The sequence below is a fragment of the Bactrocera dorsalis genome, chromosome 2 (genome assembly GCF_023373825.1).
Source record: "Bactrocera dorsalis isolate Fly_Bdor chromosome 2, ASM2337382v1, whole genome shotgun sequence".
Taxonomy (NCBI): domain Eukaryota; kingdom Metazoa; phylum Arthropoda; class Insecta; order Diptera; family Tephritidae; genus Bactrocera; species Bactrocera dorsalis.
This window is the reverse complement of record NC_064304.1, coordinates 86,796,028-86,822,943: the sequence shown is the minus strand read 5'-3', so window position 1 is coordinate 86,822,943 and position 26,916 is coordinate 86,796,028. Positions and strand designations below refer to the sequence as shown.

Sequence of the window (26,916 nt, the reverse complement as noted above, 5' to 3'; positions counted from 1 at the left end):
TTAATAGTTCAAAAGCTACTCTGCTTTTTAATTGTTATAGCCATATAGAGTGCACTTATGCAATGACTTTCGTTTTCCCAGCAAATGTGGCTAATTTTACTGCTTGTTAATACTTCTTCAGAGCAACAAACATTAAAAACAACAAAACATCAAGCAATGTGCCATGAAATTCCGGCCGCAGCAGTGGCGTCTAACGTTCAACTGCCACATATCGCCATTTCGTTTTTGACTGAAAGCGCCTATTGATCAGCTTGCCACAAAAAGCCAATCGAAAAATTTAAACCGCAGCAATAATGAGCTTCGACCAGCGGCAGAAAGATGCTGAGTACTACAAGCAACTCCATTTATCTGTAGTCCATAAGCGTCCAGCAAATTGCTTAGAAATATGCGTCCATGTGCATAGAGACTGCGAGATCAAATTCAATGTGCGCGAGATAACTCGCACACGATTATATATGTATGTGGTATATGTACATATATAGAAAGAGAGCAGCCCTTAAGCATCGACCAGACAATGATGCGACCAGCCATTGCAATCTCGGTGCTATTTGTGGGTTGAACATTCTGCTTCCAACGCCCGAAAGCGAAATTGCATATCGATCTAAATGAGCGCAGACATACAAACTGTTTTTGTGATTATGAAATCTCTGTCTACAATCACGTTAGTAAACGAACCAAAAGCAACACCAACAATGATAACCACTGTTCCAGCTGCAGACTCCCGATTCACAGAGCCAATAACAAAACCAACATCGAACCCAAGCAATCTCATCATCATTAATCATCGTTTTCACATGCCCATACATATATAAATAAATACATATTTCATATACCATCTCTGTATGTGTCTATTTGGCTTTGGCGCTCGTTATGACTTCTTTAAGACCTTATCATAATCTGATATGTCGGCGGTGATGATAATTGTAAATAATATTGTTTGTTAATGTTTTTGTAAATCGTTTTGATGGGCTTTTACGATTGGTTATGCTTAAGAAAAGCGTAGAAAATGTTGTATATTGTGGTACCTATGGTTGCTAGGCCGTTGCTATTATTAATGATAAGTCAGCCGTAGATGTGTGGCATTTAAAATACTGCTGAAAGCTTGTTGAAAATGAAAGTGATTGATTTTCGTTTTCGAAAGTTGGAGAACGTAGCGTGAATGCTCGGTAATTAGAAAAACATATAAGCGCTTAATATTTTAGTAATTTCTTAACTAAAATGTAGACTTCGGGTTTGCATAACTTTACTATGAGAAATTTGTTGAATTTTTGTTTATTTTAAACATATTAACAAACAAATCTCGGTCTTTTACTAAGATTTTTAGTTTCTCATAAAAATTTGGTTTCAATAGTCCACAAGGGTTTGAGGCAATGCCATGTGCAACCAAGTCTTTTTGACCTTCCAACGGAGTGAAGGTCTCCTTCTGCTCCTAATGCATCGAATACTTTCAAACCTGGAGTGTTCTCATCAATCCGTATAACATGACTTAGCTGGCATTGCCGTTGCTTCTTGTTTCGTGGAACTATGTCAATGTCCCATTATCGTTTCATCAGCTTTAAAATCGATGAAAAGGTAGTGTGTGACGATTCTATTTCACGGGTCCTGTGCAAGAATTGGTGTATTGTGAATATATGGTCAATTGTAGATTCAGCCCTAAAGCCTCGCTGATAAGATTCAATCCTTTTTTAACGGTGGGCTTTAATCTTTCACACATTACGCTCGATAGGACCTCAAATGCGATATTGAAGCGGCCATGTTGCCAAACAAAAACACTCCTTTAGTTAGATATCTGTTATAGGCAAATATGCCCTGAACTTATCACAAATATGCTTAGGTGCCTTATTTCTATTTCCGCTATTTCAGCTGGATGTCACACTTTTTGACTTTGTGTTTGTCTTGATCTGGAGACAGTATTGGGGATGTCTTTATCTCAACTTCTTCCAAACAGCTGATGCAACTAGTGTTCGGTATGAGATTCAATCTTACTGCTTGAATACCGGATCGGCCAGTATCGAGTCAGAACTATTTCGATCACTGAAAGGCGGACCGAAAGCAAAGCGAAAAATTTTCTGAATCCGGTAGTAAGGCACAGCAAATCAAGGGAGCTGCTACCCGTTCCCATTCCGCTATTATTAGCACTGAAGTGCCTGTTCAGGCAAGCTCATCCACCTTTTATAACGGTAATTCACGCAGATTGTTTGTTCCCCCTTTTGTGGATTGGACAGAGCGCACTTAGGTTCCAATCGCCGCTCATGCTGTCGTCCGACCATATCCTGAAAAGAAGCTGATGCATACACTTTGTCCGTTCTTCGAATTTGAACAGCTCGGCCGACAATCCATCTTTTGAGATTACTTAATATTTTCTCCCCAAAAAATATTTATATAATGTTTCGCTAAAAAATTAGCTTTTTATTATATAAACATCTGCATCATAAATTTTCAATTTTTACTCAAAATTGTTGTTCTTTATCTTTTTTCCGTTTCAACCTTGAGTGATTTCAATTATGATTATTTTGCAACCAACTATGTTGGTTTCTCAACCTTGTTTGGGCTATTGTTATTTCTTAGTTTCTATTTAGCTTTTCTCAATATTTTTTGTGTTCGTTTTCTGCTCAATCAACATTAAAATCTGCAAATTGCAAACAAATTCGAAAAGCAAAAACACAGTGCATACAATTTTCAATCAATAATTTAGATATCAATGTGTAGATAAATCTTTATGCAAGACTTAGTGACGGTACTTATGGCTCATGTATCGAAAGAAAATGAGAAAAAAATGTATATATAAAAACCGGGTAATTGCAAGCATTCCAGCGTAGAAAATCGTCAATGAAGTGGAACGAAAAACAAAAGTCAAAGACAAGGCAGCTTCAGTAGCTAGACTAAAGGAGTACAGCAGTAAGAGACGCCTTAATGTAGGAGGCACACTTCATTGGCACTTTTCTTTTTAACGCACTCTTTTTTGTTTTTGTTTAAAGGATTGCCTGCAAAAGGAAAAGCACCTCAACCAAAAATGGTTGCAGGAAGAACGCACGCGAACACTTAAGTGTGGCATATCAGGCATCAGTTGTTGGCGCAGTGGCTCCGGCCTGGACGCGCAGCTCAACCGACTGAATTGCGCTAACGTCGGCGACAATGACAGTGGCAGTGACCGTGGCGGCGGTGGTACGGGCGTTGGCTACTCCACCTAGTTTGAACGCAGTGTCTGTCGGCTTCTGTGTTGCCAACCGGGCGTTACGTGCAAAAGTAATTACTGATTAACCACGACAATGACCATAATTACAACACTTTTGCGCTACAATTTTATTGTGGTATTCACTCGACCGTTTGTGCGGTGTCTCGCTGGCTGCCAATTGCTGCGCTTGATTTGTTGCTAATTTGTTGTTGCCGTTTATATATATATGTATATATCTTTTTTCTTTTGCATTAGTCTTAATTGTATTGACTGACGACTCGGAAGTTGTTTGTGTTTCGGTGAGCAATAATTTTAGTTTTTACAAATTTCTTTTCCTCTTTGAAATTGCAACTTTATCTAGCGCTGTTGGCAATGCTCCTACTGCCAAGTGACAGCAAATCACAGAAAGCGTCGTCAATTTAGCTACCACTTGACGCTGTCGTCGTAACATACAGTTATTGTGTGTTGATCTCTCCATGACCGCAGTGGTTATTATTATTGCTATTGTGTTGTAATTAAATTTATGCAATGTATTGTTGTTGAATTTGCATTAGAAAATGAGAAATTGCATAAAAGATTAATCACTATAAAATTAGCATCAATTTTATTCGTGAAGACATCAATGAACCCTGTATTAATAGATGGAGTATTTTAAATAGCAAAGGATCGATTTCAATTAACACATTGATTTCTATATAAACTGTACAAGGAAGCAGCGTATATAATACTTTTTATATCTCGTGAATCTGATCTTTTATTAAACCAGGACTCATGAAATTTCTTTTTACGTCATTTCGAGTTTGGAAGCCATACAAGAAATGTGTTTGTATCTCAGCTTCAAAAACAACTATTTTATGCTTTATACTGTTAGAAGTGATTAGTGAGCTCACCAGTACTTTAAGGTTGGCCTGGAATAACTGAAAACGGGTGCCACGGAGCGTCAATTTCAGTTTGGGGAACAAGCAAAAAATTACACTTATCCAAATCTGGTAAATTCGGTCCCAATCATAGCTCGATGCGATGGTGCATTACCATCGTGTAGAATCCATCAATAGTTCTTCCACAATTCCAGCCGTTTTCAAGGGATGTTCTCACGCAAACGCCTCAATATGATCAAATAGAACTCCTTATTCACCGTCTGTTCCTCCGGTACAAATTCGTGATGCACTAAATCACGAATATCGAAAAAAAAACATGATTTTTGAGCGGCTTTGGCGTGTTTTTTTTAGCTTCGGCTCGTTTTTTCCCCCCCATTCCTGTGATTGTAGGCTTGACAAACTCATAAACCTATGCCTTATCGGCAGTTATAACGCTTTCCATGAATGTGACATCGAAATTCGAACGATCAAGCAGGTCCAAAGACACCTGTTTACGGTACCTTTTGAAAAAAATTCAGCTTTATCGGGACGAGCCGAGCAAGAACGGTTTTCATGGATTTTTATGGGTAGTTCCTACTTTCGGAAAGTCATTTCGAGTTAGTTATGTTTTTTTCTTCTACTGAAAAATTAACTCTCGGTCCACCAGCATGTAATGTGCAACATAATGTAATCGCCAACTATGCCTACCTAATAGTAGAATCACATTAGATGCATACGCCTGAAAAGTTCATTAGCGGTTAATGAGAATCTACAACAACACATGCCGACGCATTTATAAATATCGATGTCGCAGCAAAGTGGCGAGTGTGTGAATACTTCATATAATGAAAATACATGAATATAAATATATGGATGTATGTAGAATATAAACTTCATGGATTGCACCATGATGCTAAGGAGATTAGACACATACTGCGGCCACTTGACACGCAAGACTCCGCACACTCGTTCTCGCATGCGCCACGCAGTGTCACAATGCTTCCCACTTCTGCTGCAAACCCACAGGTACCTCCAAACCCCTCCCCTCAAGTTGCATGTCACCCACTCATAAAGTGTTAACGCACTGTTCCTCTTTTTTTTTTGCCGCGCCGCAGCTTAGAGGCAGTGTGCCGTTTGTGTTGCTGTCGCCAACAAAGTAACGTCGGCTGTCACCCGTCGAAAGCCTTGCAACCATGCGTATTTATTATTTTTTTTTTGCATTAATTTTTACAACGCTATTTGCACTCTGTAGCACCTATGATGCAATCACCTGTCTATATGCGGAGTGCCACCATGTCTACGCATGTGTTGCACTTCTTTACGCATTCACCACTCGTGGAGAAACACACTTGTTCTTGTTCGGCGGGCTTTGGAGCTTTGCTGCTGATTCCGTCAAAGCACAAAAACAAAATAGTGGGGCGACAGTGGCAACAAATAGTTGTATGTTGCGCCTGGCTGCCAGCAACCCATATATTGCGTTGGCACTTGCCGCCTCACACTTAGTGCGCTGCTTTTTCGCTTTTTCAACTGTCAACATGACAATTTCTGGCATTTTTCAAATTTTCGCTCCTCACTCGCCGTTTGTTTTAATTTTTCACCACTAGTTTCTCACTTCGCTAACTCTAATTATAGCTCTCGCGTAGGACACTCTGCATACGATTCTATTATTCGTGGGTATGAACGACTTTTCACTTGTGAGTGCATACATTTGCAAGCGCCTTTGTCATTTTCCTCGTACGCCTTTTTGGTGTCAAGTTGCATACGAATGCGAAAACAATGCAAAGCTACAACAAAAACATACACTAATTAATTGTACTTGCTTTTAATACGCGACATATTTACTTATATATAGTGTTTACAGATTTATGTTGTCTTTTTGTAGACTTGACAATAAATCCGTTAAAATTTTCACTCATAAAGCATTTATTACAATAGTAAGTCAACATTTCTTCACAACTTTTTTTATTTTGTATACGAAGGAACACCTTTTTAGGTCCAGGAATTTACAGACTTGATTGAATTAAAGGACAATATGAAACTAAAACTAAGTCTTTAACAACAGTTTGCAATATTTCTTCTATATCTTAGACTAGGGTAAGTTCTATAGTTGATCCCCAAAATGAGAATCACACTTGGACTGCTTAAGATAAGTCAAAACCCAACCACTAAGAAAGGGCGAAGAGGTCACTAGACCACCTATTGAGAAATTTGTATACTGTAGATTTATCAAGCTTATTACAACACATGATAAGCTGTGGAATGATGTCATTTTAGCTTTCCTAGAATTACTGTTTATATGACCAGCCTGACACCAAACTTTGTAAACGAAGATGAATGCATAAGTTGTAATGCAGCTTTGGTTTCTATTGAATGATGACTTTTTATATGTTTTAGAACTTTAATTCCTCCCGTTATTTTTAAAGCATGAACAGTTCATAAGGACCTCTCCTGAAACATGCTATCATATTAATGTATGTTCACTTGAGGTTATGTCTTTTTGTTTTGGTCACAGCTGTGCTATTAACTTTAAGCTTATCTTTTGAATCAAATTTGAAGCACTGATATTATGATTTTATGATTTTCTACTTGATCAATGAACCTACTTATTAATTGTTTCGTTCATTATTCAGAGGAATTTTCGGTAATAACATATTTTTCAAGAAACATGCTATGACTATCACGTCGCTCCCTACTTGATTTTTCCAACGCCGCGTAAGTCGTCACCAACCTCTACTTCCACCAGTGGGTATTGTATCAGTCACCTTCAAAGCTGGAGTGGAATGACATGACCTAGCCAGCGTAGACACTATCATTTTATTTGCTGAACTAAGTCAAAGGCGTCGTATAACTCGTACATCCCATCGTTCATCGTCTGCGATATTTCCCTCAGCAATGTTCAAAGAACCATTCATCCTCTACCTTTCTCTCAAAAACTCCTACTAGTACCGTCTCATCGGATAGGAAGATGTTAACGTCTACTCTTCCGCAACGTAATGTGCTATTTGTAGAGTTTGGTTTTGGGTCGATATAATGTACCGATTCTTTTCCAGAACTTGACGTACGATAAATATCTAGTCAATGATGGATTGACCAGAACTAAAAACACTCTCTTTAAGGTCTAATGAGTTCGTTTATAATAGGGTTTAATCTCTCACACAGTACGCTTGATTATAATTATTATAATTGGCGCAAACTTTGGGGCCTAACTTTTTATGGATTGGGCAGAGTCCACTAAGGTTCCAATCTACGGGTCGGCTTCGCCCGACCAGACGTTCTTTAAAGATATTTTAAACTCTGCCATTGCGACGCCATTTCCGGTGACCCCCTCAGAAAAAAGATGCACCGGCGTTGGCAGGATAACGCCTTACAGGATCGCCTAAAGTGAAAAAATACGTGTATAAGTTAAAACCTTAATTTAGAACTTGAACGAAGGACAAAAAAAAACCGAAAATAGGATTTTTGGCACACATTTTTACAAAAAAAAGTTAATATAGTTGTAGTCGAAAAAAATCCTTTGACCCAGTCTTTAAGAATTGAATCTCAACGACCTGTGTAAAATTTCCTGAAGATCAGTTAGGTAGTTCTAGAGAAATCTTGCCAACCGACTTCAAAAACACAGTTTCGAGAAAAACGCTTTTGAAGATGGCGCACATAGTCTCAAGCGCACAAGTTCTCAAGACTGTATCTCCGAAACTATTACTCTGATCAACTTGAAAAATTCCATGTAACCGCTTAGTTAATAATTCTACTTCTCTTTAGGATAGTACATTTTCGATCATTCTGTAGAAATTTTGATGTTTTGCGGTAGAATTCTCTAGGGCTCTCTTTCAAACCTGCATATCTTCTTTTTACAAAAGTATATTTCCTTATCTGCTCCAAATTGTATGTACATACATATGTATGTTAATATTTAACCCAAAAGATTATTATTTTCCAAAGTAAATATGCAAATTAAATACAAATCGTATTTTAATGTGCCACAGATAGTCACACACTTGCTTGTGGTTGATGCCACATTTATAAATAGATAGTGGCAGTTTTTGTTGTTGTTGATTTTGACATGTAGTTTTCCTTTTTCGTTATGTCTGTCATATTTTAGACGCTTGCCACACTTTTATGGCTTTTGTTGTTGTTACTACTACTACAACGCCAGCGCCGACTGCATGCCACCGCCTTTGTTGATGATGAAAGTGATTTATCTGCCACACGCGCTGTTGCTTTGAATCACAAAGAGATCACTTGCTGTTGATAGCTACCGCCCGCCGCTGTGTCGTCTTCTAACCTCCAATACGCGTATATGCATATGTATGTAAATAGGCGCTGCTACAGCAAATAGGCACAAAAATTGCAAACAAATTTTCAAATGTAAACATATTTACATGTTTATATGTAAATAAGCCAGTTGCAATGTGGGCGGCTGGCAATAAATACGTTGAGTGGAGTGGAGCATTTTACTTTCAATATCTACAGCTGCCTTTTGTGGGTTAAATGATGCACTCATTTTCACTGCTTGCAACGCAAAACGGCTACGTGGAAGGTGAAAATGCGGGTGTGCAGTTGCGTTGTGCTGCAAGTAGTGTGGGCGCGCGGGCAAGGTGGCAGAGTTGTTGTAAGTCTACAAGCACATGGCTGACTGGGTCGCTGTCGACGACCTACTGACTGCGTATGCTGCAATAACTACGCACGTGAGTGTGTTCGTGTTGCCAGTATTTTATTGTTACACTTTGACTTTTTCGCATTTTTCTGCACTTCTTTTTCGCTGCAATATAAAATGCAAAACGCATTTTCAGTTTCCTAAAACTGCTTTTAATTTACATATTCGCATATACACACTTACATTAAAACAGACGAGTGTGCCACAGTTTTTTTTCCTTCGTTTGTGTTTCTTCCTTTATTTTACGACATATTTTTGTTGTTGCAACGGAAGCTTGGCGCATAAAAGTTATTGTTGCATACAACAGCTGCCCTCGCGTACACAAAAATATTTGCTACAAAGTGATTTTGCGCCTCCGTTATCTTCAGCTAAGATGGTGGCACCGAAATAACTTTCAGTATTCTTCCTTTTTTGTAGTTTTTTCCTCTTTCGTTAATATTGACGGTGTGCTATCTTCGCTTGTTTACTACCACGCCTTTTACTGTATGCTGGATCCGTGTTACCCACGAAAGTGGTCATAAATTTTATAATAATTATGTGGGAGTAACCTCTTCAAAGACGTGTATGTAAATCTCTCTTACCACTGTGTTGTAGAGCGTACAAAAAAATAATAGTTTGAAATTGAAAATGCTTTTGTTGCACTTAAGTTGTCTTGAGCGAAAATTCATAAAACAAAATTTTTCTTCATATCCAGTTTTAGACTTTTCAAAATGTGTATTTTTTTTTAGATTAGATTATTGTCATGATAGTCTCGCCATTTAAGCTGGTTATTTATTACTCGGTGACTAAATTTGCATCCTATTAGTTCTCCATAAATCCATGCATTTTCCATAATACAAGCTTATTTTAAGCTTTTATTAAATTGAGTTTATATTGGAGTTGTCCGGGATTGGGTTTTTTGCATCATTACTAGATAGAGAGAGGTTATGCTGGAGCGAAAATATCATGAGAAATTAGCTTAATTTCTTCGTTATGCTAACCAGAAATCGAGCATTTCTTAAGTCGTAAAGCTTCTACACAGCATTGGCTATTTTTATTTCGAAGAATTTTTTCAAGTCATAGAAAGAATGCTTTACAGTTTAACCAATTACTAAGTTCAAAAATTAATGAAAAATTTATTAGTTAACAAATGCGGTAAAACTACAGTTTTCAAATATTCACTTAAACGTGTCTTTATTTTCATTAGTCGGTAATTCCCACATTTTTTTGAAGGAGATGTAGGTTATATTTGTCGAATTCAGCTAAAGTTAAAAACGAACTGTTCGACGGGGGTTGTAAATGAAGGGCTGTTGGTCAAACAAAGATTCAGTTAGTTATATATAGGACTCTTTGCATACCGGACTTATGTTTATTGTCTATTGGTTAAGTAGGATATTAATCTATTACAATATCCAGTATGTAATTGAGCAAGGCACACTCTAGTTTCGCGGTACAACTTGAATACTTTGTCTGCAAAAGTTGGTGGTTTAACTTCGAGGATGGCATACAGCGGAAGGTGTGCTGATGACTTCTTTGCTTCTCTATGAATGATATTTGATGCCTGTCAGCATTTATAGTCTAACCGATAAAAATTATGTTACTAATGGAGGGGATGTTTCCCCTTCTCACTTTAGCTCGCCTTCAAACGGATGTTCTTAGAGGATACTAGGTCTAAGACTGGAAGACGTGAGCTGCTTGAGCCCTATGTAAAAGAATCGTTTCTGGCAACTTCCAAGTGAATGGCAATCAGAGAACTTTCCTCACTTGCGTGAACTTCTACATTGTAGATTAACACTACATCCTAAAATAAGTTCAGCTCGCAGTACTCTTCCATTATGGATTAAGTTAAGTATGCACATTTTAAACCATTTTAAATTTAGTATATGCTACAATTTTTGCATACATTTGCATAGCTTGCATCTTTCATAACTGTTCATTTCCGTTCTACGAGTATTGCATATTTGAATGAGCTTTTATTGATATTTTCTCCACCACTTCATAAATGCTCACGCTCTCCGCGAGAAAAAAATCGTATGTGCATCTATTTGCAAAAAATCAACACCTGCAGCGCTGCAGCAAGCTCTTCAGTAGAACAACACTGCATCCGAGTGTGTGTGTATAGCGTAAGCAGTGCGCCTACGCTTCGCACGCACGCAACATTTTTACACACAAATACGCATCTGCGAATAAGCACATAAACAATTGTCTTACAAAATAACCGACAACAAAACGTGACACCATATTCCGGTTATTGAACTACAATGCCTTAAAACAGCAATAGCAACAAACACTGCTGCACGCAGTGTTAGTCATCGTGAGCGCTAGCAACATGTTGCCAGCTATTTTGGCACGCGCTGCAAATGTTGCTAACGGCATATCGTATCCATCATATGTATGTACTCATCAGTATCGGCAACATGACTTATATGTGTGTATGCGCGTTTAAAAGTATCTTAGCACAACCTAGCCCAACAAATGCAGACAATGCGCATCGCAACGGCGATGATGTTGTATTTGTTTATTGTTTTTGTTATTTGACTCCACTGAATATGTGCCGCTACGACAAAAGCGCTGCAAAGCTCCAAACAACAAAGCAGCCACAAATCAGCTGTATGTGTTGCTGTTGTACTGAGCATACTCATTTCATTTGTTTTGTTTGTATGCATGCTCACTGTGCATTCGTATGTACATAGTTGGTTGATGAGAACGCGTGCTTGTGGGAGCGCGCTTTCGAGTAATCGCTCTGCTCAACATAATGTTCTTGGAGAAATTTTAGCATTGCATTGTTGATGCACTTGTGGTGTTGCCAATGCGGTGGTTTTTATACATATTTGACTGAATTTGCCATGATTTTATGCTTTTATATAAAATAGCATGTCACTACTCGGAAGTTCAAACTATAATGGGAAAAAGTTAGTATTAAAAAAAAATTGAAAAAAGTCATGTATAATAAATATATATTTTTTTTTATTTATTATTTTTTTTCCTTTGGTTTTTTTGTTCACTTTGCCTACAACGGGCCTCAATTAGGATCAGTGGGCTATAGGCGAACGGACTATGTTTTTTTTTACTATTTTTGGTAAAAACCAAAAAAAAATATATATAAAATTGGTGCGAAAAAAACCTTATCGACTTAAAAAATTATATATTTTGGCGTCAGTATTTTTCATTGAAAATTGGATTCTTTCAATATTAAGTCAAAATAAGAAACAAAAAATAAATATTTTAAGTTCATAAAAAACTAAATTGTGTTTGGAACAAAAGAAGGTAAAAACAATTTTGTGTAAAGTAAAAATAAGAAATCTAAAAACTTGGTTATTTAATTTTTTCACATAGTTTTTGAGGCTATGTCCAAAAGCTGGTCATACAAAAATGTTAGATATTTTTATTACCTACCACTTTGCGGTATAATTGTTTTCTATATGACTCCTCAGATCGCCCGTAAACTATTTTCCTTTCTTCTTTGTTACTTTATCTTTCATTTCTAATGGGTTTCAAAATTATCTACCCTGGTCTATATCACAAAAAAAGTAATATACTTAGGGGACTCACAACTTGTCATAAGGCATCCTAAAATCATAAACTTTTACACTTGTTTAAAAAAATTGTTTTTGGATTGTATACAAAAATGAGTTTACGTAATTACAGTTATACACGCTATATTCTCGATTCGTTATAACCTATTTGTATAACCTAATGAGACCATATGAAACCCCTAACTTCTTTCCAAGTTTGTCAAAATTCTCATATATGCCAAATTCTTCAAATCAGCTAACAAATTTGTTATTCGTACCGTAATATACAAAATTTCTTATGACTGCTAAGGGAAATTCAAATTTGCTTAAACTGAAAGTTCTGTATCAATGTACATTTACTGCTTCACAGTATTCTCCTGAATAATTTCGTTACTACGAAGTATTGTTCTAGATGTTTTTTGTTCTTCATCCACTGCCACAAAAGAGTTTTTTGATTTTACTTTTTAACCGCTCTACGAAATGCTCACTTGTACGCTCGCTCATACAACAAAAGTCGGCAGACGTTTTGTTTACCACCAGGCGGCTTTTTGACTGCAGTGGTTGCTGCTTTTGTTGACTTTTCTCGGCTCATGAGCACACGTTTACTTATTCCCGTTGCTTCTGCTTTTACTTGCCGCTCTTAGCTGGCTGGCACATTAATCACACCGCTGCTTATCGGCTTGTGAACGTGTATGTGTGTGTGTACTTTAGTGTTGCATAGCGCTTTTCCGCCTGCTCTCTGCATTGTATGCGCTCTCGTGAGTGTCTTCATGCCATGCGGATCGATATAATATAAAATGTTTTCCACTTTTCCATTTACGGTTCAGTCGAAAGCTTCAAATCGTGACGTTCACAACAGAGGAAAAAAGAAAAGCGCATAAAACGCATTCACGCACGAACATTAAAAGAAAAGAAATATTTATTTATTTATTTAAAAAAGTATAAAGTATTTATAAATTAAAGAAATTCTCAAAATCTTCCAAATCACCATAATAATTAAGGAAAACCGAAATATCAATTTTTTCAAACGAAAACGTGAACAAAAGCGAAAAAGTTTCGAAGTGTGCTCATATTCAGTATTATCCTGCCGCGTTTCCAGCTACAGAAATAACCGTTAAAACAATAAAGTGTTGGTTTCTTTGTGAGTTTTATTTCGAAAAAATAGAATAAACGAGGAATTTGCAAAAAAAAAAAGGCAATTGAAAATTGTGAAATATTTCAAAGGACTCAAGACCACATAGAAAAGTATTATCTCATAGCATCACCGGAGTATTGTAGCAGCATTGCAGCTGGCCTACGCATTATACTTGTGCAGCCAAATGGCCGCCAGCATCCCACCAGCTGTATGTAATGGCTCTAAAAGCTGCGCTCTCATCCTGTTCAAGGATACAACTTACGCTCTTCGACGCTCATATAGCTTTCAGTCCTATTGCATGGACTTGACTGCGTTGTAACTGATTTTCACTCTTCACCCCTGCCACAGTGCATCCCCCTCAATTATATATGTGTAAAGTTTCGGCTCTCCGGCCAAATGCTATATTGATTTTACGACTTCCTGCAAAAGTTTACGCACTTTGCTAGTAGAAAAACTCAATTTCAACCCAGTGTGGGAGTACCAAAGGCATTTATGCTGTGCTATTTATTTATTTGATCTGTTTTTCAAAGTCAGCGCTGACTGACGTCCGGCACATATCCTTGACAGGTGACATGTGACAAGGATACGCAGTATGTATATATGAAATACATTATACGGCATGGTATGTCAAAGTGTGTAGATATCTACAAGTTCTAATCAATTTTTGTAATCAATAATGTCTCCATCCTTGGAAATATTTCACAATTTCCCGGACACTATCGCCGTTATTGCCATCACTCAAGCATGTTTTGTTTCTAGATTACTTTCTTGAGAAAGCTAAAGAAACTTCCAGTAGAGCACTTGCCACATCTACCGACTTAACGACGTAGCATCCGGCGAGGTTTTTTTTTGTTGTTCAATTTGGGTACAAGAGGAAGTCCGAAATCATCAAAGCCAACGATCTTTCACGTGTCAGCGTTGCAATTGTGCAATTAACATTTAAATAATATATAACTACAACACACGAAAAAAATAAACAACACAAAAATGGCCACATACGCTGCATTCAAACATGTTGAACTCTACAATGTGGGCAAAACTAAAAAGAGGTAAGCAAAAGTAGTCGAGTCAAACCGATTAACTCCATACTTAAATAAATAAATATGTACTTTCCATATGTATCTTGTTCGTTAGCTTGTATGAGGAGGCTAGTTAGTTACTTTCCAATTCTACTTTAAACTGGCAATTAAAGTGAAAGGGCTGAAAATCGTACTGAGCGTCAATTTACTAACTCGCAGTAGCTTCTATTAAAATGTTCAGCCAACTGAGCGTCAATGTGTGTTTTAACTTGCTACTGGCATTTCGGGAATAAGCCATGCATATTTATATACGTACATACGGAAAGTAACTGCTTAATTGCAGAAGATGACTTAATGGCGGAAAATAAAAAAATACTAAGGCGGCGGAGCCCTTTCTTAAAGGGTAATGTACTTGTATATGTACTTATTTGTGGGGCTACAGCGATTAGGTCGAGAAGAATAAATTTTTTTTATTTTTCAACTTTCGAAATTATTAACTATTCCCATTATTCTCCCTCCCTATCTGAAGTTTTCTTTAATCAAAATTATTTTCTTTTATTAATTATGCCTACTATGCGGTCGTATTATTGCTACCAAGTGGTAAGCTGTTTAATGGGTTCAGACTTGGTTTTTATCTTTTCTAGAGATGGATCTGTACTTAAAAAAAATATTCCATCATTACATAAAATCTGCTTATAGAAAAACCCATGTCTCATGTCTTTTATGAATCAGGCATAAATTGTTTAGCTTGCTTTTAGCTTAGATTTCCCGTGGAGTGAGTTAAAGTGAGTCCCTTTCCATAGTACAGACAACAGTCGACAATATCATTGTTGATTTTTCATTTGAAAGGCATTAATATTTTCAACTTTTCAAGCAATGGCTTAGCATGACCTTCTTAGATATATTGGATAGTCGAAAAGGCCTTTCATATTTCTAATTAAACTTCAACATATTTTTTTATATAATCAAATATGTACCATTTTGGTCGACCACTTTTTGCCATTTTTCCGCTAGAGACATTATTCCATCAGTGTAAATCGAACACTGATGTTTTCAACACTATATGGTATGACACAATGTGATAATTGATAAAATACGAAAAGACTTTTTCGACTACACAATATATTGTATATTGATATCATTGATATATGTATAGTACATAATGACCTGATTGATATCAGGCATCGAAGGAATAAGATTCTTGATAATAATTTCGATTTTTAAGTAACTCTTTTTTGAGGATATTTTTCACAAAAAACGACTGCTTTTGGGGAAACCCTCAAAACATTATGTCCAAAATCAAAATTGCAACTAGTCTTTCGATCATAACCAGTATTTATCTATAGCAATAACAATGTTTTAAAGGTTTTGAAGAGAATTTTGTGCTGAAACAACTTTTACACCGCCAGACACATTTTTTTCGGAAATAGGCTATAGGATCAAGGGCATCCACAAATTTTAAAAATAATCGCCGACTATTAGCTTGCATTAAATTTTGTAAATGTAATTTTTTTTTGCAATTATTAAAAAAATGACTTCAAAATAAATCACAAGAAACTCCATTTTAGAACTTTTCACTAGATACAACTCCTTAATACACTCCACTGTTACAACTTTGATACCAAAAAAATTGCTTGCTGGATCGTTCAAAAACTCATTTTCATTTGATTTCCATGAAAACTTCAATAACTTTGGAGAATTGTTGAAGGGTTTCAGATATATTGGGTTTTGCGAGGTTTTTCTGTTGCTCAGATCCACATTGTTCATTCTTTCTAAATTAGAGAAGACGTAATTATAGTCTTGATTTTCAAAAGCTTGACGTTTAGTAAAATATAGTAACAAATAATACATAATCTTTGTAACCCATGACTTTACTAAAGTTTACTTTCACGAATACTTTAAAATTTAGAAATCATTTTACATTACGGCATTGCTCTTCTACCAGCACTTCACCCTATTTAATGGTAAACAAAATGAAATCAGCTATCTGCTGAATGCTCATTAAAAACACATTCATTAGTTAGCATTTATCGGTAATATAATCTAAGCAATTTACCAAGAATACTCGCAATACCACAGAACCATGCCACATAAGCGTCAGAAGCAGGCAGGGTTATCACACACTGTACATACTATGTACACACCACAAGTCAACTGAGAGTGTTAACACTTTTGTTTAGCCATAAAATTCTTTCATTAAGAAATACACACTCACATACCAGAAGCCTTAAGCTCGCCCCCGCAAACGTGCACACCAACATGCCAGCACTACTTGACCCCGTTAGAGGTAGATGCAGGTAGTGAGTATGACGAAAGCGTGCTCGAGCAAAGAAATGAGGTTAGGATACAACTTGCATGGGGAGTATCGTTCATAAAACATATGGTCAACCCTCGACAGCTTTTAAAGTAACAACCTCATTTTAATTTATTTTTAATTTTGTGTCTAAGTTTATATGCAGGAATTAACAGCACCCTCTTTGATGGGTGGACGTGTAGCGTTTCAGTATCAATCAAATATGAAATGCATTATAATGTTGCACATGCAAACAACCCCTGTTTGCGCGCTTGCTTATTGGAATTTTTTTTTCAACTTTTTTGTTGCACGTCAACTTTGTATATTCTTATATGTATATAGTGGGTAGGAACTATACAAACTTTATTAATGACTCAAATTAGATTACAAGTCACTCGGATTTTTATGCAGTGTTGGCTTTTAGATTTACCATATATAATTTTTTTTGTTTTGGTACGAGCGCTGTTGGATAAGCCTGATTTATTTAAAGAAATTTAGTTTTTCTACGAAACCCATTGCTTTTCTCGAATTTTTTTTTTTTATTTAATTTTTTTAATTTTGTTTTTGTGTTAAGACCGACAATTCTTAAATATTTAACCCGTTAAATGCTTGGAAATTTTTTTTTTGTGTTAAGACCGACAGTTCCTAAATATTTAACCCGTTAAATGCTTGGAAATTGTGACTAATTTATTAGAGCCCAACTTGTCAATACAAATGCCGCTTCAAATTTGCAATAATTCCAATACATGGATTATCTTTTGGTGAATATTATTCTTACTTAAGCATTCCACTTTTCCTTCAAATCCTTATTTTATTTAACTAAAAAAATTGAGGTTATATGCAACGGAGATTAATCCGCAGTTTTATCGGGGTTATTATATGATAATTATGTTATCTTCCGCTTAGGTTCGATCAGGTTGTTAAATCATTATCACTAGCATCATTTTTTGACTTCGCCAAAGAGTCAATTTTTGTGGGAAAAATTTTTAAATTCAGAGCGGCTTAAAAATTCCTATTTCTTCGATCATTACCTGAAAAATATATTCGAGGTGGTCGTTTGAAACTATCTTGTCGATCAGTTCAGAAGAAGAAATTTTTCTAAACAGACTTTGAGAAGAGCTAGTATAAAGTTTTGAAAGTCAGTTACACAAATATAAAAAATGCCTTACTTATATAAAGTATTTGCTGTAAAAACTTCAAATTTTCGGAGTATATTCTCAAATATATGTATATAATAAGTACACACGATATATTGAGAAAAGCGAGTTTTTGAAATTCTCAACTTTATAAGTGCTTATATAGACAACCAAAACAGACTAATCCAACAGCCCTCGTGTTCTACATTGCCATTTTGTTTGCCGTATAAATAACTGTCTATCAAATATTTTTGTATGCCAGTCTGCATACATCAGCTGTTTGGTAATTTTTTAAGCTTTAGAAACACTCTTGACCGGTACGTCAGCTGACGCTTCATTGTGAGATTGCGTGTAGCCGTGTTTGAAACAAAGGTATATACGAGTATGTAGGTAAAAAAAACAAAACATTAAATGATGTTGTGCAACACGCGACTTGCGTTGCGCACGTTTTACAGTTTGTCTAACGGTACGTTACGTCACGAAGGTGCTGAGTAGCCATGAACGAGGCGATCTGGCCGGCAGCGGGTGGTCATTCTTTTTTAGTTATGCTAATGCGACGCATTCTACAGTCATTTTTTAAGGCTTCTCGCCACGGTGCGACCGTTTGTCTGACGACGCAGCGTGCATTACTTGTGAGTGGCTGTGTTCTTTTCGCTATTGTTAACAAAAATCGATAGCTCTTTGGACTTTGCTTTGCACATATTTAATGCGTTTTGTTGTTGTTGCAATCCCTCTTGTCTGTTGGTATGTTCTTAATTATGACATCCATCCACCGTTATTCTATTGCCAGCTGTCAATATTGATTTTTGTGCATTAGAAACAGAAATTACACCGCATACACACACGTGATACGTGGTGGGTTTGTGGGTTTTCGTTCGTTGACTTTTCAATTTTGAAAATTCCACACTTGTAAAGTGCATTAACCTCAACGTCAACTTTTAATACGAGCGCGCGATGTCTAGTCGACAATTTCGCTTCGACGCGTCATGAGCTGCTATACATACATACATACATACATACATACATATATACTTGTATATATAGATATGTACATATCTACATACTTATATGTATGCCTGCAGTAGTCAATCAGCGTCAAGCCGATGGGTATTCTTTGTCGCAAGTTATCCTCGCTCCTACTCAAACCACTTAACGGCTTAACTTGCCGACTTCCCAGCACTTCGTCCATTCACTTCCGGTCGGCTTACTTTTGATATGTGTGTACATACATACAGGCTTACTAATGCCACATTTGCGATTTTCTTGCCACATTTACGTACCACATGCCACATTCTAAGCAAACGGCCGCCACAACAAAGCGAATTCGCAAATCAGCTGCACTTCGGCCGTTCATATCTCCTCGTCGGCGTCGGCGCTATTGATTTACTTGCCTTTCGAAAATGTCTAAATTCCCCTTGGACCGAGGAAGTTTGTGCAGCCTTTGCGCATATTTTTATTGCAGTCTGTTTCTCCTCAGCTGAGCTCAGCCGACCTGCTCCGCATATTTGTCGTTTTTCGCGCTTTTACTCAAAACAACCGTTAGTATGCGCCGTATACATAAGTTTTCCCAATGTTCTTGTGCCATGAAAACGTTTCCTTGACCATTTTATTGCATTTACCTTTGAAATTGCGCCCGCTTTCTGCTTTCTACTTTCAATGTGCGGGGCAGAACATAAGCGTGCAAAAAAGAAGCCGAAAAAATCAAGTGCGGGTTCAATGAACCCACAACTTGCTTAGAGTTGACTAAAGGTCTGTGCATATACATATGTTGCAAGTGTGTAGGCAGTTAAATTTTAATCGTTTTCAGTTGTTTCTCCTGTACTTCTTCTTCTTTTCATTTCCTTGACCAGGTAACTACTATTTGTTGCTGTTGTAGTTGTTATTGCTCTCGTACATTGAGCAACTTTTATGAAACATGAATAATCGACCGAGCTGACTAAGCAACCAGCCAGCGAACTTTGTATTTATGTGTGTGTGTGTGTTTGCCAGGGTGAAATAATCAAGTTAAGCGGCTAGCCAGCCAGTTCTGCCAAACACGTTCAGATTCCCGAATCGCCAAAAATAAAGTGCACTTCTAAGAGTTAGTGACAAGTTGCGCTTTTCTGCCTGCGCGCCGCAACTTCGTCTTTCACTGCTTTCGTCTTTCAAATGAAAACTGGAAACTTAAAACTTCAGACTTCTAAGAAAAGTTTTGCAAAATCTTTATGTATATTCTCAGCATTTCGGCTGTTTGTGGCACTCACAACTCCGCTTACTTTAATCTTTATCATTTTAGCATGACAATACCACTTCCAGTTGTTATTGTTGCTTGTGGCAATCTTTTTCCACTTCGGCAATTTATTGGCAATAAAGTTTGTGCAGCTCGCTAATATTTTCTTAATCTTTCTTGCAATTAACTTTTTACCGCTAAGCCAAGGAGCTTTTAAAGCCTGTACTTCTAAATGTGAGAAAATAAATTTCGGTGACTGCTTGCTGACAGTTCGCCTAAAATTAGCTGCAACAAACATGAAATTTAAATTTTCGAACTGAACTCACACAATGCTCTCTTAGGTGTTATATACATACATGCATATGCAATGGAATTTTTTTTATAAGTAAAACTCATAAATAGCTTGGAAGAGTCACACAGCTTTAAGTGGCTTTTCTGTCTCGATTTTTCACTTTTATGGCATGTCATCTACCAGTCGGCACTTTTCGAGCCCATAACTTTTCATTGAGTTATTTTTAATATCCAGTAAGTGCATGCAATATACAAACACTTATACACATGTATATAACAAACATACGTGTTCGTGCTTCTGGTATTGTCGCTCACGAAGATGTGCATATGTATGTATTGCACCCGATTGTGTCCATAGTTTTCCATTCGTGCTATTTATGTAATTTTTCTGGGTTATTGCTCTTGTTATTGCTGCGCTCGTAAGCCTTTCGTTTTTTTCTTGTTAGGGAAAGTGTGAAAATAATCTCGCCATTCATGAAAATATATGTTTTAATTAAAAAGTGCAAGTCACAGAAACATTTGTTATCATGCGCAACAAATTACTAGTCCTCAAAAGAGAGAATAATAATAGAATAATTGTATGAAATTAACCAGTTCGAGATTCCTTACTTTTTAAAAGAAAATCCCAGAAACTTCAAATTAGATTTAGAAGATTATCTCTTCCATCCGTCCATCCTTTTAGTCCACTTTTCGATGACTCGATAGACAAGAAAAAGTCAAACGGTGTGATATCACACGATGTTGGTGGCCAATCGACTGGCCCAAAACGAGAAATTATCTACGGAAGTATTCCCTCAATAAATCCATTGAATGATGCGATGTGTGGGAAGTGGCGCCGTCTTGTTGAAACCAAAAGTCGTCTAGTCCATGAGCTTCAATTTCAGGCATCAAACAAAAAGATAACGGTTGCCATTGACGGTTACGTTCTCACCGGTATCATTTTTGAAGAAATATGGAACGATGATCCCAAAAACCGTGTTTTTCGGGATAAAATGACAGCTCTTGAATCTCTTAAGATTCTTCTTCATCCCAAATGGATTTTCTTTGAACTTTTCAAAAGCCCATAGAGCGAAGAGATGTCGCTTAGAAAGGTCGAGTGGTTTCAATTCTTGCACAAACTGTATTTTGTAATTTTTTAATTTAAGATCTCGACGTTAAATGCGCCAAGTCGTTCCATACATCAGTCCGAGTTGCTGCGAACGACGTCGAATTGACTATAATAATAATACAAGTATTATCCAATAATGAATGCTGGGTCTCAAAATAGTTGATAGTGTTGTGGATAGTATGCTCAGTAGGCCAATTATGTTGACCATAAATTGAGCGAAGCGTGCGAAACATATTCGTGAATTTTCATAACAAAGTTGAACGATTTATAAACATTGTTCAGGCGTAAATCTTCCCATGATGAAATGCCAAACAATGCTGAACAAAAATAACATGACAGCTTGACACGATTCACGTGTGATTTGTCAAAAGGCTACTGAAAAAAGTTCGTCTACTTGGATCACCCGTTAAATACAGCTAAAATCAAGACCCAGAAGACCAAGACCCTGGGCACAAATTTTTTAACATATATTCTTAAAACAGAAGTTTGCAAAGCTATTTTTTCCTATATCTTCCTTATAATTGAAACAATACAAAAATATATCAAAGTTGCTATTGCCCAACCTTGAACGGTTTCACGTTTAAATTTTTTTCCTGTCGCATTTATCGTACTATAAATGACATACTTATGAGGTCATCTGAATGCCCAACAAGTTCGGCTGTCTTCTAACCTCACTTTCACTCGAAGTGGTTCACGAGAAATTAAGAAGATCTACTTTCAATGTCATAAGCATTTGAAGAGCAATAAAAATAAGCGTTGCCATATTTGGAAATATTATGTACGCATTTAAATAATAAATATCATTTCATTATCAACGGAGTCACTCAGGCATGTCACATTTCCTCATAGTTCAATACATAAATGGATAATTAATTATTTGGAGAATTTACCGCAAATTAACTAGCAAAGCGTAAAAAGCGCGCCGATGATACTTATAACTGTATATATAATAGATATGGTAAATGCATACATATTTACATAATGTGGGCGCGTGCCACTTTCGATTTTCAACGATTCTTAAGTTAATTTTTATTTTTGTATAATTTTATTTTTACGTTGCTTAACTTCCTGTCAGAGGCCATTCATTTTGGCGACTGTTCGCTTTTATATCATTTATTTGCTTTATTTGGACGCAAATTGAAAATCGATTTATCACTTTTGAATATCAAACGTTCTCTACTTGGTAGTGCTAACTAACGAGTTGCTTGAAATGGTAAATAAATAGTCTACGGCATATGGTATACACTCTCTTCTATTGCCCAAGCGGTTTTAATCTATTTACCTTGATATATACTTAAGTACATACACACGTAAATTTTTATATTTGTAAATTCCGGTTCTGCCAACATTTCAATGTCACTATAAATCATAAATGAAATGTCTGGCCCTATTTGTTTCGTTTTCGTTTTATAGCATTTTAATTTCAATTGCTTATGAAAGTAATAGATCATATGATTTGACAGCTTCCCCTTTTTCAAAAGAGTTATATAATTTTCATCGATAATAAATCGATGAAGCTTATTTTACTTAACAAATCCGACCTGAAACATAGAAGACGCTACTAGAGTTAAATCCAAATAATTTTCAGTTAGCCCCAAAAATACATATTTCTTTTTGAAGGGAAAAAAATACAGTTGAAGCAAAAACTTGGCTTGATAACGAGTTTCCGGATACTGCCCCCTGAAAATTAACCATCAAGGATTGTTATGCTAAGTTTAGACGTGATGAAATGAGCACCGAACAACGTCCACAAAATAATTTTTGATGACTTTAAAGTGAAGTTGTTCGAGATAGCCGTCGCTGTAAAGATACATACAGCTGTGTTCATTGAAATAGCAGTGCAGATGACCTGTATGGAGTCAACCAAGCTCTGACAACGCTCAAGAGGAATCTGCGCCCATGCTTCTTGAACAACATGCCAAACCTGCGGCTTAGAAGACGGGGATTGTTTTGAGACAAATCGTTTGACGTGTCCTCATAAGTTTTCTATGGGGTTGAAATCCGTGGATTGAGCTGGCCATGACATCAACACGATTTTTTCTTGGCTAAGCCAATTTTTAGCCAATTTTCTGGTCTGTTTTGGATCGTTATCCTGCTGGAATGTCCATTTTAAGGGCATATTCCACCTGGCACATGTCAGCATAACATTCCTTAATATCTCCACGTACACATTTTAATCCATGATCCCATCGAACATATGTATTGGGCCCACACCGCTATAGGAAAGAACGGCCCATATCATAATTTTAAAGCCACCGTGCTTTACTGTCTTGACCGTATAATCTGAAGTATAATCTGGAATATACTCCGTGTTTGGGGGTCGACGGACATACTGTCTAGAGCCTTCTCCACAAAACAACACCATTGAGGACTCATCTGTCCAAAGGATATTGCGCTATTTTGATATTGGCCAGTTCAAATGGCTTTTGGCAAACTCAAATCGGACTTTGATATATCTTTGACTAAGTAAAGGCACCTTTCGTGGGCTTCGCGCATTCAAATTTTCTTTCATCTGTCGTCGTCGAATGGTTACGACGCTGATCCCCAACTTCAGTTCCGCTTTTATTTTCCTAGAAGATGCAAAAGGATTGTTTTTGTTGAAGCTCATTATGCGAGGGTTCTCCAAATTTGTAGTTTTGCGTAGGGTATCACGTTTTTCGGGCTTCAATTCATAATTTATGGCATTGTATATCATCTTGGCAGAACTTTTTAAACGGCTTTGTATTTCTTTGTATGTTTTCCTATCCTCTCTAAGCTCAACAATCAAAAGCCTATCTTCCTTGGAGCAGTGGGGTCCTGTACCCACTAAAATTTAAATTTTTTCATTGTTATAGACTATTGTCATTTAAATTACAATAATAAACTTAATTTTACTCACTATTCACAAATTTAAAATTTTTATCGGCACTTTTCGTTGAGAAAAATTAAAAACTGCTATTTCAGTGAACAGCCAAAATACAATATGCCTTTTTTTAAATACCATTTGATCCTAACCCAAGTTTCGAACCCGCTGTGTTGTGCTGGGATCACAATCGATTCTTACGCTTCAAAAGATTTTGCTTACAATTTTCTTGAAAAACATTTCACAAATCCATGTTTGAGCATAAACACAACACAAAAGTTTTTCGGAAATTGTCATACATTTATTACCAGCTTTGAATAACTACCAGTTTTATCGTCCATTTGACGACTTTTAGCGATTGCGCTAATACGACAGTTTAGATAACTGAATATTCAAGACTTTTTGTCTGCTTTTGGATTATCACATGACAAACACTTCTTTCTATACAAACTGTAGTAAAGTATTAACAGCCAGTACTTACTTGTTGCTTTACGTTCAGCATTTTGCCTTCCAGTCGCTTCATAAAAGTACGGTTAGCCGATTAAAATGAAGAACAACAAAAAGCACGCGATTATTTACCTTTGTTCTAGTGACTCGACATTATTCCATTCGCAGAAGCAACCAACACAAAGCGTTTCCTAAGCTCGTTTCACAGCTTTCGGGTAGTGAAATTGCAATTAAAATTAAGCAAAGTGCGTGAATTCGTAATGCTGCTGCTTGGTAACGCTTTTCAGCTGCTTGTGTCGTTTGGGTTCTCAGAGTTGAGTGGTTGTTGTTGGATGCTGTGCTTATAGCTTTCACACTATTTTGCTTGTGTAAGCATTTCCTGTTACTATTTTTGCTTGTTCAAGCATTTTTCATACTTTAATGTTTTTAATTTTTATTTTATTTTTTTTTTTTAATGTTTATTAAATTTAATTTTTTAATTTTTATTTTATCGTATTTTTTTAATTTAATTTTATTTTTTTTTTATTTAATTTTATTTTTTAATTTTATTTTATTTGTATTTTATTTTAATTTTTAATTTTTTTTAATTTGTATTTTTTAGTTTAGTTGAAAAAAACAGATTTCACATTAATAGTAAATAAAATTCATTGGCCGATACCCGTTATTAATGTTGGAGATGTTTGCTCGAGTTTCGTCTATATATTTTATTAAATTTTAATTGTATGTATAACTGTGTATGTGTGCATGTGTTTGGGTGCACTGACGACAATTTGCTAAAATTTTAACATTCCACGATTTTCACCGTTCTGTATATACTAAATGGCTCATTGCAAAACTTACTATTTACTCCATCTCTTCCTGTTTATTTTCTTCGCTTACTTCACTGCTTTGTGTTAGGTAATCTTTTGTCGCAAAACTTTCTAAGTTGCTTAATTACTTTTTTATACATTTATACGACCACTTTTACGACTTCTGTGGCCAAGCTTTGAGCAGTTGCGAAAAACGTCGGTTCGCGTCGTAAACCCGTCGCGCTTTGACATTTCTCACAGTTAACCAATTGACCACGGCGTTTTTATTGCAAACTGTAGAAAAAGTGTAAAATAATTTTAGTTGCTTTAGACAGAATTTAAAGCTTACACATACTTACATACATATGTACCTACATATGTACATACATTCTTTTACACACCACATCCTTTCTTTCACTTCTAACTCCGCAAACGATTAAAGGCTCATAAAAATAAAAGATACAATAAAAATTAAGTGAATTTCTGTTTACGCATGCTATAAAATTTAGGCCAACAAACCAATTAAAATATAACAAACACAATTATACAACAAATTTACGAGCCGTACATATCTACGCTGGCATTCCACTAGCTTACTTTTGATTTGCGTATTCATTTCCGACTCCTTGCGGCATGTCCTTGTGTGTATGTGTGTTGGCTTGAATTTCTTTGCCATGTTTTGACGTTATCATGGCAATGCCATATATTTTCAGCTAGCAACTGACTAACTGGCCGATTTGACTGATAGTCAGTCGTACAATGATTGCCTATGTTGGTAAGGTGCCACGTGAATGCCTTACATTAGTGCCTATCGCCAGCCCAACTAAAAGCTCAAGCAATAGCGCTACTTTAGAGTTTATGGTATCGTGCTAGCATTTCAATATGTACTTATGCACTATATATACATTAATCTACCAACAAACTCTGCTTTCTTACTTTTACTGCTAAAACATTCTTCACTACACCCTGTCCTGCAATTTTGCTAGTGCTTCCTGAAAAAAAACTGCTATATATATTTTTTTTTGTGGAAAATATATTATATAAATACCTTTGGTGCCAGCTGCCGCCATCACCAGCCATTGTTACTGTGCCAAATATTCATCGCGGCTTGCACACGATAATCATATTGTTATGGCGAAAACGCTACAAATTTGACAAATGTAAGGCCGTTTTATTACAATTACTATTTTCAGTGTATATTCAGTTCAGTATATATAAACATACATATTTCTGGTTATAAATTCTGTTGCCTTCATTTTTATTTTTGCATTGTTACCTTTATCCTTATTTTAACTTTATATATGCGTTCTAGTCCCTCAGTTTTTCATTACTGTACGTACACTATATTTCCACAATTTCATGATTTAAGGAATAATTAATCGAATTTGACACGGACTGGCAAAAAAACATTTTCTCGCCTCAAGTAGTATTCCTTATTGACCATTTGACCCCTTTGTGTGTGTTTTTT

General features: G+C 36.3%; 1 protein-coding gene across 13 annotated transcripts in view; it reads left to right on the top strand.

Annotated features, from left to right (window-relative positions):
- LOC105223317 (microtubule-associated protein Jupiter) overlaps window positions 1–26,916 on the top strand; it is a 202,801-nt gene that overhangs the window by 110,670 nt on the left and 65,215 nt on the right. Inside the window, exons 1-2 of one of the 13 annotated variants that reach the window (XM_029549126.2) lie at window positions 12,994–13,309; window positions 14,075–14,364. The exons of 9 other annotated variants lie outside the window; for them this stretch is intronic. In XM_029549126.2, the coding sequence (XP_029404986.2) occupies window positions 14,303–14,364 (62 nt within the window). In that variant the 5' untranslated portion in view covers window positions 12,994–13,309; window positions 14,075–14,302. Of the gene's footprint in view, window positions 1–12,993; window positions 13,322–14,074; window positions 14,365–26,916 lie in introns of those variants that run through there. 3 more of the 13 variants (XM_029549125.2, XM_011201018.4, XM_011201021.4) reach the window with 3 other exon arrangements.